This window comes from Mandrillus leucophaeus, unplaced genomic scaffold (genome assembly GCF_000951045.1).
Source record: "Mandrillus leucophaeus isolate KB7577 unplaced genomic scaffold, Mleu.le_1.0 Scaffold1352, whole genome shotgun sequence".
NCBI lineage: Eukaryota > Metazoa > Chordata > Mammalia > Primates > Cercopithecidae > Mandrillus > Mandrillus leucophaeus.
In genome coordinates this window covers 87,054-103,056 of record NW_012101313.1, presented here as the reverse complement: position 1 = coordinate 103,056, position 16,003 = coordinate 87,054, and the positions used below count along the sequence as shown (strand labels likewise).

The 16,003-nt window shown below is 39.6% G+C and overlaps 1 protein-coding gene across 3 annotated transcripts in view; it reads left to right on the top strand.

The window, feature by feature from the left end:
* CSGALNACT2 (chondroitin sulfate N-acetylgalactosaminyltransferase 2) overlaps positions 1-16,003 on the top strand; it is a 46,583-nt gene that overhangs the window by 28,200 nt on the left and 2,380 nt on the right. For all 3 annotated transcript variants that reach the window (XM_011973191.1, XM_011973190.1, XM_011973192.1), the window contains 2 exons: positions 2,004-2,098; positions 10,408-10,489. In XM_011973191.1, the coding sequence (XP_011828581.1) occupies positions 2,004-2,098; positions 10,408-10,489 (177 nt within the window). The remainder of the gene's footprint in view (positions 1-2,003; positions 2,099-10,407; positions 10,490-16,003) is intronic.

The following is a 16,003-nucleotide window of genomic DNA, read 5'->3' as shown; positions in this document are numbered from 1 at the left end:
GGCGGGTGGATCATGAGGTCAGGAGATCGAGACCATCCTGGCTAACATGGTGAAACCCCGTCTCTACTAAAAATACAAAAAAAGTTAGCCGGGCGTGGTGGTGGGCGCCTGTAGTCCCAGCTACTCAGGAGGCTGAGGCAGGAAAATGGCATGAGCCGAGGGGACAGAGCTTGCAGTGAGCCAAGATTGCACCACTGCACTCCAGCCTAGATGACAGGGTGACACTCCATCTCAGGAAAAAAAAAAAAAAGCATTAAAGAATCTCAGCAGGATGAGTAAGTTCAGGAAATCTATTATACAAACGTGACTATAGTTAATAATAATATATTGTATACTTACGAATTGCTAAGCCAGTAACATTAAAAAAAATGTTCTTACCACCAAAAAAAAAATGTTAATTATGTGAGGTGATGGATATGGTTATTAGCTTGATTTAGTCATTTCACAATATATGAATGTAGCAAAACATCATGTTGTACACCATTTTTATTAGTCAATTAGAAAAACATTGTGGGGGCGCTGCTGAGCACAGTAGCTCACACCTTAATCCCAGCACCTTGGGAGTCTGAGACAGGAGGAGCACTTGTGCACAGGAGTTCAAGACCAGCCTAGGCAACATAGTGAGACCTCATCTTTAAAAATAAAATTTTTGGCTGGGCACAGTAGCTAAATGCTTTTTAGCTCATTTAAAAGAATTAAAAGTATTAAAGAGGCCAGGTGTGGTGGCTCATGCCTATAAACCCAGCACTTTGGGAGGCCGAGGCAGACGGATCAACTGAGGTCAGGAGTTCGAGACCAGCCTGGCCAACATGGTGAAACCCCATCTCTGTTAAAAATACACAATTTGCCTGGCGTGGTGGCTTGCTCCTGTAATCCCAGTTACTCTTGAGGCTGAGGCAGAAGAATTGCTTGAACCTGGGAGGCGGAGGTTGCAATGAGCTGAGATCGCCAGCCTGGGCAACAGAGCAAGACTCCATCCCAAAAAATAAAAATAAAAAATTTTTAAAGAATCTAATAGCAAATTTTTTTGTGTGAAACTATTCATATGCAAATGATTGCCTTCTTATTAATTAGGTTAGAGAGAGTTTTCAGGAACTCTCTGAACCTAATGAATAAATGAAGGTTAGGTTTATTTTACAGCATGAAATGCAAAATGTGAAAGTTGAAGGAGACATATTTGCTTAGTTTAAAAGAAATATTTTATATCCAGAAATAGATTTGCCTCTGGAAAATTGAGCTCCCCATCCCTAAATGTATTTGAACAACGGTAGAATGAACATCTGCTAGGGATCTTGTAATAAAAAGGTTGCCATGTTACTCCCACACTTCCTGATAATCACTGAACACTTCATGTGATCACATCTGATTGAAGCCACCCATACTCTACTGAGGGAGATGGGCTAGTTAGCCTTTATGATCCTTTTAGATCAGTCAGTTTGAATGCTGATGACAGGGTCTTCTCCAAGGGCTATTATATCAGGTAATTTTAATCCTTATCTTCCTGACTTTTCCAGATTTTGGTTCAGATTTTTTCTATATTTTAATTATTCTCTGCATGTCTATTCATTGTACAGTATTTTTTTAATTTGCTTTTTCTAATGATTCATTTTTGAAGGGTGGATTTAAGAGACATTTCTAAGTTTCATAGTGATTATCAGAGGTTAATCTACATTTATTACTACTGATTAGATGAAATAATGAGTAATAAATGACTCAGGTAATGAATACACATCTCCCCAAAGTCAAAGGGAATAAATGTGAAGCACCCTTTAGTTTGTTTTTTCCTCTGTTCTTTTGTAAGGTTGTAGTTAACCTACTGATATGTTACAAAATCATCATATTCATCAAATTAACATGATGTTCTGTAGCCTGAATATTTAAAAATATAGATAAAATCATCTTCTGTGATAAGAAAGACTTTGATAAAACTTAATAGATATTGCAACAAGGAACAGTTCTTCATAACTTCTTTGTATGTTACAAACCTATATTTTAATTTGTAGGTAAGAAGGTGTTTTACCCTGTGGTGTTCAGTCTTTACAATCCTGCCATTGTTTATGCCAACCAGGAAGTGCCACCACCTGTGGAGCAGCAGCTGGTGAGACTTTCACATTTTCAGTTATGAAAGACTCTAAAGATCTTTTCTAGATGTTTGTTGTGTAAGTAGAAAACAAAGTTTCAGTAAAAAACTGTATTCCCATGAGCAAAGTGTTAAAGAAAAACTGTAGTTATTGTAAACACATTTCCATAGTTTCTCTTTATACCACCAATAAAATGCTTTTCACATTTATTGCTTCAGAATTAAGTGTAAGGGGAGCAGAGTTTAGGTCATAAAGGAAAACCTCATGTCCTAGAATGTGGAAATTGTACAGTCATTTCTGCCAGCTTATTTTTACTAATACTAAAAATTTGATTTTAAAAACCCTACTAACTAGAAATACAAATCTACTTTGCTAAATAAGAGGGAATAGTATACTCTGGTAAATTACTTGGAAAGTCATGGAATATAAATGCCATATATCAAAACTTACAGTTATTGCCAAAGCTAAGCTTATGTAAGCTTTTAAAAATGTTTAAATAAACATTATTTTGTAATAATTTAGATTTAGAGAAGTTGCAAAGATAGTACAGAGAGTCCCATACTTCACCCAGTTTCCTCTAATGCTAACATCTTATGTAACCATGGTGCATTTGTCAAAGTGAAGAAATTAATATTGGTAAGTTACTGCTAAGTACACTACAGATTTATTAGGATTACACCAGTTTTTCTACTAACGTCCTTTTCTGTTTCAGAATCGAGTCCAGAATACCAAATTGCTTTTAGCGTAATCCTTTATTGTTAATACTAAGAAAAAGTAGAAATGATTAAGAAGTCACTTTAAGATGTTTAAAAAAAAAAGAAAAATAACTTCAAGGAAAGCAATAAAGATAAAGGCAGAAGTTAAAACAAAAATAGATTGAGAAATATAGAAGCTTATGTTTATGTACAAAAAATTTAATCGTAAGGTAGACACATTTTGGGTAAAAAGGAAAACATTGGAAATTAGAAAGTGAAAACATTGAGATAAATCAATTTTATAGGGTAAGTTTTCTAAATTCTAAATAAAATTAAAGATTTGAAAATTTATAAAATATGAACACAGGCTAAGTTCATGTTAGTATTTTATGAATAAAAGAGGTGGAAGTGGGCCGGGCATGGTGGCTCACGCCTATAATTCCAGCACTTTGGGAGGCCAAGGCAGGCAGATCACAAGGTCAGGAGTTCGAGACCAGCCTGGCCAATATGGTGAAACCCCGTCTCTATTAAAAATACAAAAATTAGCCAGGCATGGTGGCACAAGCCTGTAGTCCTACGTACTCGGGAGACTGAGGCAAAAGAATCGCTTGAACCTGGGACGCGGAGGTTGCAGTGAGCCAAGATCACACCACTGCACTCCAGCCTGGGTGACAGAGCCGAGACTCCGTCTCAAAAAAACAAAACAAAAGAGGTGGAAGCTCTGAAGAAATTAAGAGCCATTTAAAAAACAGTTATCAAAAAGTTACCCTGTAGGTACATAAATACAATGTTTTAATTTATGAGCTTTTCCAAACTCTCAAAGAGCAGGTAATATTAGCACCATATGATGTACTTAACATATTTTATGAGGCCACCATTATCCTGATATCAACACTTGGCATAGTACACACAGACACACACACACACACCCCCCTCTATCTTATCTGTACGCCAGTATTATGAATATAAATATAAATAGGTTCAAAATGGCAAACTGAGCACCCACATCTGCCATATCTGACAGTGAATTATTCTAAAGAAAAGAGTACATTAGTACTGGAAAATGAGAGAAGGTGTTAGCAGCCATAAGTTTTGAGAACTTTCTGTAAGATGATAGCAGCATAAGATTTCTGGAGGAGAGAACAGACTAGAACGTGTTCAAGAGAACAATGAGTGAAGATGGGGCTGCTTTGCATCCTCTGAGCTCATGGCAGACAGAATGGAGGGAGCCTGGAGTAAACATGCTTCTCTAGGTGTGCTGAGAAGCAGGCATCACAGGGATTGACCCTCAGTCTAAAGCAGTGCGTGTGGTCCCTGGGGCTGGAGAGGCTGGTTGGGGTGGCTAGGGAGCCCCTAGACTACAAAAGTGAGCTTCTGTTAGCACATTTCCCCTGAGACCCTGTTCTGCCCTCCTTGACTGTGACTGGAGATAGGCCATTTTAATCTTAGCTAACAGCCGTGGACTTCCGAACAACACTTGAAACAAAAATGAGTAGCAATTAACCAAGACTAACCAAACATTTGAGGAAAAACAGTAGTGTGAAAGAGGGACCAAGTGTTAATACACAGAAAAATTAACACATGAGTGTGTGAATACAGACAGAAAGTAATTTTAAAATATATCTTTAGGGAGATTAGAGAAAATGTTAAGTTCATAAAACAGGATTTGTTGCTTTAAAAAATCAGAACTTGGGAATTGTGAAAATATTTTAAAAATCAGTAAATGGTCTGAATAGCAGAATGGTTACAGGTGAGCCAAATTTGTAAACTGGAAGACAAGCCAACTGAACACGTAAAGTTCACGAGACAACATGAGAGAAAATTTGAGACAAGGAGAATCAAGCCAGAAGCTCCCAAATTATCAATAGGAGTTCAGAAAAGAGAGAATATTGAGTGGAGGAAATGGAAGAAAAGTTTCCAGAGCTAAGCAGAAACAAATCTTCTGGTGTTTGGAGAACAACAGTAAAGGAACAATTTTAATAGCTTGCAGAGACACTAAAAATATCTAAACCCAGCTTGTTCACAAAGGAGTAACAATCAGATTGACATTCGCCTTCTTTTTGACAACACTGGTGTTAGAAAACAATAAAGCAATACTATGAAAATCCTGAGGAAAAGTAACTTTGATTCTAGAATTAATATTTGACCTACTATTTTAGGATAAAATAGACATTTTTGAGCTTTCAAGGACTCAGAATTTATTTCTCACAGATCTTTTTAATCAAGTCCAGCAAAATGATAAATGTATACATTGAGAGAGGAGGACTTGAGAATAAATAGTAGTGAACAACAAAAAAATTAAGTCTAAACATTTGTTGATGTAATAGTGTAAATAGTTATGTTGACATAATAAAAAGGCAATTAATAGCAATTTGGGATTAAGATGTCAGAGGGTTATGTGCATGGTATACTTATTGTGTATATTACCTAACTGTCAGCTGAAAGGGCCTAGAACCAGTGACACCCTAATAGTAACAAGCACACTCAGCTTCCAAATCTTAGTTTCCAATACTGTTCTCCAATCAAAGGAGCCAGAGGTCCACGGAGAAATGGTTGATTCCAGGGCAGAGGCAAAAAATATACAAGACGACCCTGGAGCATCTTACAGCGCCAGAAAGTAAGAAAGCACTCAACAAAAAGACAGGGGGAGTGTGTCAAAGGGGGCAGGAGCCAACAGAAAGAGCTCCCAGTGCCCAAACTGGAACAACCTGAACAATGACCTGGATTATAACCCAAAGCATCAAATAAATAGCCATGAGTCTATACAGATATAAATGAGTAAGTGAATGAGCAGATAAATATTAAATGACTAGACTAGATAAGAAAGAAAAGACAAATCTTCCTTACAGAATTCCAAATAACTTATGCAGATACTCTCTCTTCCAGTAGATGGAACTAGGGGACTCACTTTCAAAGAATATAGTATGGAAAGAAAAAACAAACTTTTCAAAGGAGAAACCCAGCAGACACCTTAACCAAGTGATATTATTCCAAAATAAAAGGTTATATATTAATTGAAAGCAAACAAGAAGAGGTAAATAAAGTCAACATATAAGTGTGAAGGGAATGTAAAAGCTTGCTAATACTTTTTTTTTTTTTTTGGAGACGGAGTTTCGCTCTTATTGCCCAGCCTGGAGTGCAGTGGCGCGATCTCAGCTCACTGCAAATTCTGCCTTCCCGTTTCTCCTGCCTCAGCCTCCCAAGTAGCTGGGATTATATTCGCACACCACCACACCCGGCTAATTTTTGTTTTTTTAGTAGAGACGGGGTTTCACCATGTTGGCCAGACTGGTCTCTAACTCCTGACCTTGTGCTCTGCCGGCCTCGGCCTCCCAAAGTGTTGGGATTATAGGCGTGAGCCACCCCACCCGGCCAAAGCATGCTAATATTCTTGCCTGGCTTGGAGGGTTGTAGGAGAAGTATGATTTGAATGCCGATTCATTCTAGGTGTTGCATAGCAACTTCAGTTTAAGCACTTCAAGTTCTAGTTTCACCACATTTAAATAGTCAGTCTTACTAGGAATAAATTAAAACAGCAGTATAATGCTTTTTTTCTGCTGTTAGGTCACTGCTTTTAAAAAGGAAAGCCGTGCGAGCAAGGCTGGGGGATGGGAGCTCCCCCATCGCTCCTGTTGGGGATTCAGGCCAGTTCTCTGGGTCAAGTTCTAAACAGATTCATCCCTCCGAGCCAGTAATTTCCACTCCCAGCAGTCTCTCGTGGGGAAATAATCGAGCTACATGATAGTAATATGCATAAATTGATAACATTAAAAGCAAGCAAAACTAATAATAAAAGGATAAATTGAATTCTGGTGCATTCTGTGGTGGATATTGCATATCGAGGAAAATGTGAAATGTAAATACAGCAATGTAAATGTAGAGAAAACTGTAAAGCTAAAAAGTGGGAAATAGCTTATCTATATTTTAGGCAACATTTGAATGATGATAATAGCTAATATTTTTATGAACCCTTTACTATGTGCAGGGTACTTGTTCTGTTTTGCCTACACATTAATTCATTTAATCCTCCTAACAACCTCTGAGGTACGTACTATTACTGCCCCCTTTGTCACAGCTGTGCTGCAGTCGAGTGCCTGTCCCAAGTGCACACTGGCCTGGGTAGGCCCAGGAGCCCGGGTGATGTGGCTCCACAGCCTCTACTCCTGTCCACTGCACACACTGCCTCTGTTATATTAATTCATCAAATATTGAGGGTCCCTTTGATGCCAGGCATTACCCACCACTGGCACCCTGACATCTAGACCCTAACAGATATGGCTATTGCTCATGAGGACCTTTATTTATTAGGAGGTGACAGAAAGTAAAATCAGATAATACGTGCCATGTGAAAAGACAAATCTTCCTTACAGAATTCCAAATAACTTATGCAGATACTCTCTCTTCCAGTAGATGGAACTAAAACAGACTGAGTTGCCAAGACTGACTCCGTGGTTTCTGTGACTTGTTTGATCAGAAAGGCATTTCTGAGATGAAGCTGAGCAGAGCTGTCCAAAGAACAGGAAAGAACCAGCTAGGCTATGATTGGGGGATAGTGGTTTCAGGCAGAAAGAACAGCTACTGGGTTTCCTAGGGTATTTGGAGCACAGCCGGTGAGGGTCATATAGCTGGGCCAGGGCATGTAGAGCTTGTTAAGCCTCTGGAAGGTGTTGGGATTTTATGCTAAGTGTGTTGGAAAGCCTTTGCAGGGAGAATGGATTGTGTGTTACTCTGGCTGGCAGCAGCCAGTTTAGGCTTTCACAGTAGACAAGTGAAGATGATTGTGGCTTGAGCGACAGTGTATTACAGTTACGGAGAAAGGTTTGGATATGATTCAGAGATAGGGCTGACAGAGCTTGCTGTTGGATTAGATGTAGGAAATGAGCAAAGGAAAGGAATGGGAGAGGAGAGATCAGGATTCACCTGGAGCCATAGTAGGCATGTGTTGTTTATCAGACATCCAAGGGGAGGTGCCAAGTTGCTAGTTGGCTTCAGGGATCTGGCATTCTGTGAGAGGCCAAGGCTTAGGTATCTAGGTTATGTGTGGATAACTGCATCTCCCACATGCTTAGGATGCCAGATAAAACAGTGCAAGAAAATATTAACAATGAGGATTATGGACAATTTGAGTTTCCTTCTACTTTCCTCTGTGAAAATGTGTTGCTTTAAAAATCAAACAAAACCAATGATTCCTTTCTCCAAGTCTGATAATATTTGAAGAATTTTTAGAGAAACTAAGTTACAAAGTTATAGTACTTATAAAATCAGAATTGGCATGATGTAGAGATGTCAAAGTGGGTGTTTTGCTTTTTAATACTTTGTATCACAGTTATATTTTAACAAAGAGATAAGAATATTAGAGACAGGAGTGGTGGCTTACATGTGTAATCCCAGCACTTTGGGAAGCCGAGGCAGGTGGATCACCAGAGGGCAAGAGTTCGATACCAGCCTGGCCAACATAGTGAAACCCCGTCACTACTATAAATACCAAAATTAGCCGGGTGTGGTGGCACACACCTGTAATCCCAGCTGTTCAGCAGACTGAGGCACGGAAATCGCTTGAACCCAGGAGGCGGGGGTTGTAGTGAGCCAAGATTGTGCCACTGCAGTCCAGTCTGGGCAACAGAGTGAGGCTCTATCTCAAAATAATAATAATAGAGTCTAGTCATAATTTTGCCACTAAAGTTTTGTCTCTCTATATATTTATTTATTCAACATGTATTTATTGAAAGCTTGCCATGTGCCTAGCATTGTTCTAGGTGCTAGGAATAGAGCAATGAACAGAATCCACAAGTCCTCCCCTCAGGGAGCTTTACATTCTAGAAGGGGAAGAAGTTCTCCCCCTCAGCTCAAAGAAAAACAAATGGAAAAGAAAAATGCCAACCTCATCCATCAGCTCCAGTCTGAACTGAGCCCTCAGGGCTGCCTGGTTCATTCTGTGTTTTCCTGTTGAGTCTCCTATTCTGTACAGCAGCAGTTTCAGACTGTGCCCACTCTTCTCAAAATTTGTCCCCTCTACAGACCTTGATATTCCTGCTATCTGCAGGAATTTCTGTGTAGGGGCCATACAGATCACTCAGATTCATTATGGCCAGAACCAACTCCATGTTGTTCCTCTCTGGGCTTCCCCTTCCCCTGGGCTTCATCTTGGTGATGGCACCATTACATACCCACTGTTCAGCACAGAAACCTGCTGTCATCTTGGTCGATCCTTCTCCTTCACTCACCATTACATACTCACTGTTCAGGACAGAAACCTGCTACTGTCTTGGTTGATCCTTCTCCTTCACTCCCTACTCCTGCCCATTCAATCACTTGCGGACTTCTGTGAAGTCTCTGACCTAAATCTTTTCCACATTGCACATCCATACACTATTTTGCTTTCTGTACATACCACAGTAGCATACACTAGCAACTTTCCATCCCTAGTTATAGCTGTTGCCTCTTTGTAGCATGTATCACCACCTAAAATGTATATTTATTTATTTACTATTTTCCCACCCAAACAAAGGTGCTTTGAAGGCAAGGACTTTGTCACCTCTGTTCACTGCTAAGCCCCAGTTACTAGAACCATATCCAAAAGATTAAACACTTGTTGAAAGTATGAATAAAATAAGAGGTTTATCAGGCTTCAACTTGTAAGTAGAAGTGATTCCAAGGACTCAGTGTCATCAATGCCCTGGTTTTATATTTCTTTCTCTACTTAGACTTCAGTGGTGACAGCTTCATATTAAAGCTGGTTTCTCGCATGGTAGAAAAGGACTTTGGCAGTTCCAAGCTTCATAGCTGCATCCTGCACTAGAGGTCAACAAATGTTTTCTGTAGAGAGCCAGACAAGAAATATTTTAATCTTTATAGGCCATACAGTTCTGCTGCAACTATTCAACTCTGCCACTGCACTGTGAAAGCACCCATAGACAATTTGTAAACAGATCAACACAACTATGTTCCGCTAAAATTATTTACAAAAGCAGGCAGCAGGCCAGATTTAGCCAGAGGCCATCGTTTGCTGACCCTGCCCTACGACCAAGTGTCCTTTCTAGGGAGTCTCTTAGAAGAACGAGGGAACTTTGTTTTCCAAAGTTCCCAACAACCCCCCTGGTTTACCTACTTGGCCTGACTGTTTTCAAATACCTATTAGTGAGCCAGTTCCTATGGTAAGTGGGGTGAGACTCTCTCACTAGTATAGAGACTCATGGCCCACTCTGAATCTACTGGTGACAGCAGCTTCCCAGAATTCATGGGCTGCCCAGGGCCAGGTAATTACCAGAACAAAACTGTACCAATCAGGAAGGGGGCTGGGGGAATGGATGCTGGGTAGGCACCAGAAAAGGTCTACTGTGTAAGGCTGATCATGTGTGTTACAGTTTGTTTATGCAACTGTTGTCCTAGAATGTAAGCCCCTTGAAGTCAGGCACCGCACTATTAGTAACCTCAGCTTGCACCTTGTACAGGCTTTGAGTTCTATTTTTATTTGTTTTGTAAAGATTTAATAACATAAGTGCATGTGATCCTTAGTCACATAAATGACAGGAAAAAAAGTATACATTAGAAAATAATTTGTTTCATCATTGATTAAAACAACTTCTGCTTCTTATGGAATTAAATTGATTTTTTTTTTTTTTTTAACTAAGGTTCATAAAAAGGATTCTGGCTTTTGGCGAGATTTTGGCTTTGGAATGACTTGTCAGTATCGATCAGATTTCCTGACCATTGGTAAGTATACTTTACATTTAAGGATAGGACTTTATTTATTCTAGACTTAATGGTATTTTGCTAAAAGTTCTCAGATCTGTTTTCCTACTAAATTATGAGTGTCTAAGGTTAGCTAAAAAGAGAAACTGGATATACAAAAGGCAAAGTAAGTTTATAATTAATGTTTTGACTAGGAAAAAAGGTCATAAAGATAAAGTATAATATTGTGCTTTTAAAATCAAAACACTTGTTTTTAAAAATATCTGTTTAACTTGTTACCTGTATTTGCAGTTGTTTAGAGTACTCTTACAAAAGCTTTCTCTATAACTTTACTGTTGTGCCCATGGGTTGTTACAGTTGGAAGTAATCTTGGTTGTCTAAACCAAGGACTTTCACACTTTTTTGAGATGAAACCTCCTTTACTTGTCTAGTGAACTGTTACACAAAATCCCAGTATTTAATACAAATGAAAGAAGACCTGCTCTCTCTAGCACTGATTGGAGTTAGCATCTTGGAATCACACCTTAGTCGTGCATTCCCCTAAGTCTAAAGATGGCCCATGAATAATTTGTTCTAACCATCCTCCACGCCAGCTTCAGTCTTTCTTTCTTTCTTTTTTTTTTTTTTTTTTTTTTTGAGACGGGGTACTCCTCTGTTGTCCAGGCTGAAGTGCAGTGGCGCGATCTTGGCTCACTGCAGCCTCTGTCTCCCAGGCTCAAGCGATCCTCTCACCTCAGTCCCTAAGTAGCTGTGACCACAGGCATGCGCCACCATACCCAGTTAATTTTTGTATTTGTTTTGTAGAGGTGGAGTTTCACTTTATTGCCTAGGCTGGTCTTGAACTCCTGGGCTCAAACGATCTGCCCACCTTGGCCTCCCAAAGTGCTGGGATTACAGGCATGAGCCACCATGCCCAGCCCCCGGCTTCAGTCTTACCCATCAAAAAATAAAGTGTCAAAGAATAGTTTAATAAAGCAGGCTGAAACCTAATTCCATGTCTTCTGATTCATTTAGGGCTAGCTACCTTTCTACAGCATAAAAGTCATAGAATATATTTTATATACATTCTAGGTCCATATCACGCTTATTTTTATAATCAACCTTTTGTTTTGGAAATCCCCCCCACCTTGTCTCCTTATCACTATAACACGTGAATAATGGAAAATCAGGAAATAACAATAAAAGGGGCGTTAAATTAAACTGATGCTCTTTTCCTTGATTTCTTGCTTAGTTAAACAAGAAGCATTTCACTATTCCTCAAAAATAGATTTGTGTACATTTTTTTCAGCAGTATGTTAAATGCTTTGAGTTCCTTATCTCTTTTATGACAATTTTATTGAGATATAATTTACATATCATAAAATTTACCAATTTAAAATGTACAGTTAACCAAGTCATGTAGCTGTCACCACCATCAAATTTAGAGCGTTATAACCCCAAAAAGAAACCCCATACCCATTAACAATCACTCCTCATATCCCACCAACCCTCTTTTCCTTCAAACTTAGGCATCTACAAGTCTACTTCCTATAGATTTGCCTCTTCTGGGAATTTAATAGAAAGCAAATTATACAACATGTGGCCTTTTATGACTGGCTTCTTTCCCTTACATAATGTTTTCAAAGTTCTTCCATGTTGTGACATGTGTTAGGTACTTCATTCCTTTTTATAGAAAATGTTCTATTGTGTGGTTATACCACATTTTGTTTCTCCATTTGTCAGTTTATATGCATTTGAGTTGTTTCTGCTTTTTGGCTATTATAAATACTGCTGCTGTGAACATTTATGTTTAACTTTTTGAGTGGACATAGATTTTCAATTCTCTTGGACATATATCTAGGAGTAGAGTTGCTGGGTAATACGGTAACCCTGTGTTTGACCTTTTGAGAAATTGCCACACCGTTTTCCAAAGTGGCTACGTCATTTTACATTCCCACCAGCAGTGTTTTAAGAGTTCCAGTTTCCCCACATCCTCATTAATACATGTTGTTATCTGTCTTTTTGTTTCTAGTATCACCCATGATAGTGGATGTGGTATTGGTTGTGACTCTGATTATAATTTTTCTTATGATTAATGTTGTTGAGCATCTCTGTCACTCCTATTAGACTCCACTGACTGTTCGCTAAGTGCTGTCTTGTTTGTAACAATGCTCTGGGGTCATAAATTGCTCCATAATCTGTCCCTACTAAATTGGGCCTTTTTGCAGGGATAGTTTTGCAGCAAGTCTTTGAGATTTGTTCAGACCCTGGGAGGTATATTCTTACTCTCTCTCTCTGTGGTTCTCTCTAGTAAATTAGCTGGCCTACAGTTTAGCTGTTGCCCTCCTGGAGTTACCAGCCTCCTCTTAATTGCTTACTACCAAAATCTCCATTATTTTCAAGAGGCTGGAATTTCTCTAAACTCTGAACTTCTCTACATTCTATTTTAAATAAAGTCAGTTCCTTAGGGAAGAACTTTGGAGCAGTTTGTTCTTACGGACTGCCTCTCCCCCTGGGAAAAAAATCCATGAGGTTTTGCCCTGAGGATGGGGACAGTGACATACTTATCATTAAGCAGAGTGACCATCTCTGTCCTAATGAGCAGGACACTGGGTAGGGGCAGAAGGACCCCCAGTATTCTCAGCTGGCCACACCTGGAAGTGGAGCCTCCACCCTGTTGCTGTGGGCTGGGTGAAAAAGAGCTGTACCTATTTGGAACTTAGACTCTTTATTTGGAGTTTCTGTTCCTTTCTCTGTTTCCTTTCCTCCTGGTATTCCCATTATGTGTATGTTACATCTTTTGTAGTTGTCCCACAGTTCTTGGATATTTTGTTCATTTTATTTTCAGTCTTTTTCTTTGATTTTCTGTTTTGGAAATTTTTATTGTTATATCCTCAAGCTCAGAGATTGTTTCTTCAGCTAAGTCTGGTCTACTAATAAACCCATCTAAGGCATTCATTTATTTTGCAGTGTTTTTGATCTCTAGCATTTTTAAAAATTCCTTCTTAGAATTTCCATCTCACTGCTTATATTACGCATCTTGTGTGTTATCCGCTGTTTCCATTAGAGCCCTTAGCGTATTAATCATAATTGTTGTAAATTCCCAGCCTGATAATTCCAACATCCCTGCTGTATCTGAATCTGGATCTGGTACATGCTCTGTCTGTTCATACTGTGTTTTTCTTATCTTTTAGTATACCTTGTCATGTTTTCTGTTGAAAGTTGGACTTGATATACTGGGTAAAAGGAACTGCAATAAATAGGCCTTTGATGATGTGGTGGCGAAGTATGGAGGGAGTGGAAGTGTTCTGTAGTCCCATGAGTCTCAGTCTCTTAGGGATCCTGTATCCCAGACCCTGAACTTCACACATGCTTCTCAATCTCCCCTCCTCTCCTGGACAGGATAACTAGAAGGGGCTGGAGTTGGGTATATTTCTTCCTCCAAGTCAGTTAGGCACTGATAAAACCCCAGCAGGTTAGGCTCTAGTTAAATAACTTCTTCTAAGGACAGGCCTTGTTAATAATGACAACATGCTGCGGCATACTTTAAAATGATTACCTTTTCCCCTTCCCCACTGCTGGACGCATTAAGAGATTTTTCTCTGATCTTCACCATCGAGGACCTGGCAGAGCTCCTAGAGGTAAAACTCACATGAATATGGGGGTCCCAATATGACTGGGTCCTCCTGGAGTTTTTTAACTCTCAGACTTGCCTCCCCGGAGCCTCCAGCAATTTGTCAATTACAGTTCGGGTTTTCCTACCTGGGTACTGGTTCCCACAGAGATTTCTGCTCCAGTAAGTTGGAATTCTTTGTATCTGCCTATCTGTCTCACCAGTTTTGAGGGCAGCGGTTTACCCTGTGACCTCACTTCCCTGTGAGAGACCTAAGAGGAGTTGTTGATTTTTCACTGTTCAGCTTTTGACTTGTTAGGATGGAGTGATGACTTCTTAGCCCCAGACATGCCAGACCAGAAACTGGGAATGCCCCATTTCTTTTAAGTATATGTACCATCTCTAATATTCTAAGAGCTTATATCTACAAGGAAGAAAAGCTGATATGTCTCAGACATAGCATTTAGTAAAGCTCTGATTATTTAATACTTTTCAGAGATCTCCGGATTATTGTCCATCCTGTTAATGTGAAATTAAGTGGGATAGAATTATTTGACAGGAGCCAGGCATGGTGGCTCGAACTTGTGGTCCCACTTACTAAGGAGGCTGAGGCAGAAGGATCATTTGAGCCCAGGAGTTGGAGGCTGCTATAAGCTATGATTATACCTCTGTACTCCAGCCTGGGCAACAGAGTGAGACCACATCTCTGAAAAATAAAAATTATTTGACGGGCCAGGCACAGTGACTCACGCCTGTAATCCCAGCACTTTGGGAGACCAAAGTGAGTGGATCACCTGAGGTCAGGAGTTCAAGACCCCTGACCAACGTGATAAAAACCCATCTCTACTAAAAATACAAAAATTAGCTGAGCGTGGTGGTGCATGCCTGTAATCCCAGCTACTTGGGAGGCTCAAAAAAAAAAAAAAAGTTGTTTAACAGATGGCAGGGCATAGTGACTAACACTTGTAGTCTTAATGCTTTCAGAGGCCAAGACAGAAGGGCTTAAGGCCAGGAGTTTGAGACCATCCTGGGCAACATCGTGTAAGCCTGTCTCTACAAAATTTTTTTGTAATTGACCAGGTGTGGTGGCACACACCTGTAGTTCTAGCTACTCAGGAGGCTGAGGCAGGAGAATTGCTTAAGCCCAGGAATTTGAGGTTACAGTGAGCTATAATTATCCTACTTCACTCCAGCCTGGGTGATAGAGACCTTGTCTCTAAAAAAATAGAATTAATTTGGAAGCCTCACTCTTAATTAAAGAATTTTTTTCTAGGTTTTTAAGAATCAGTTTTCTAGCTCTTCAAAAAACTGTGGTTTGCATTCTCCCTGCATCTTTAAAACGTTAGTTGTTTAGCTTGAACCTGGCTTGAAAATAGTCTCAACTTCATCTCCTGTTTTATGGGCCTGCCCACTCCAGTTAGCCTTCTGCCCTATCACTCTATCAAAATTGTTCTGGGTAAATTTATAAGTAACATTTAGGCTGCCAGGTCCAGTCAGTTCTTTTTAAATTCTTCACTGAATAGCACACACTTGACAACTTCTTCCTCAAGACACTTTCTTCACATGGCTACTCCAATGGCACCTTTTCCGGAATTTTCTCCCTCACCTGGGGCCACTTCTCAATCTCTTTGCCTGACTTTCTCTACCTCTATTTAATCTCTAGAAATTGGCATTTCTTAGTGTGTAGACCTAGGCCTGTTTTCCTTCCAAATTCCTTCAGGAATTTCATTCATTCCTATAGCTTTAAATAATCTATGGACCCATTCTCAAATTTCTATCTCCAGCTTGGCCCTTTCTTCTTTTTCCCCTCGGGGGAGTTTTTCTATAGCCCAGAAAAGCATGTGTCTCAAAGGATAGAAAATGTAGCTGGTCTCAGTGGCTAAAACCTGTAATCCAGCACTTTGGGAGGCCAAGTGGGCAGATCACTTGAACCCAGAGTTCGA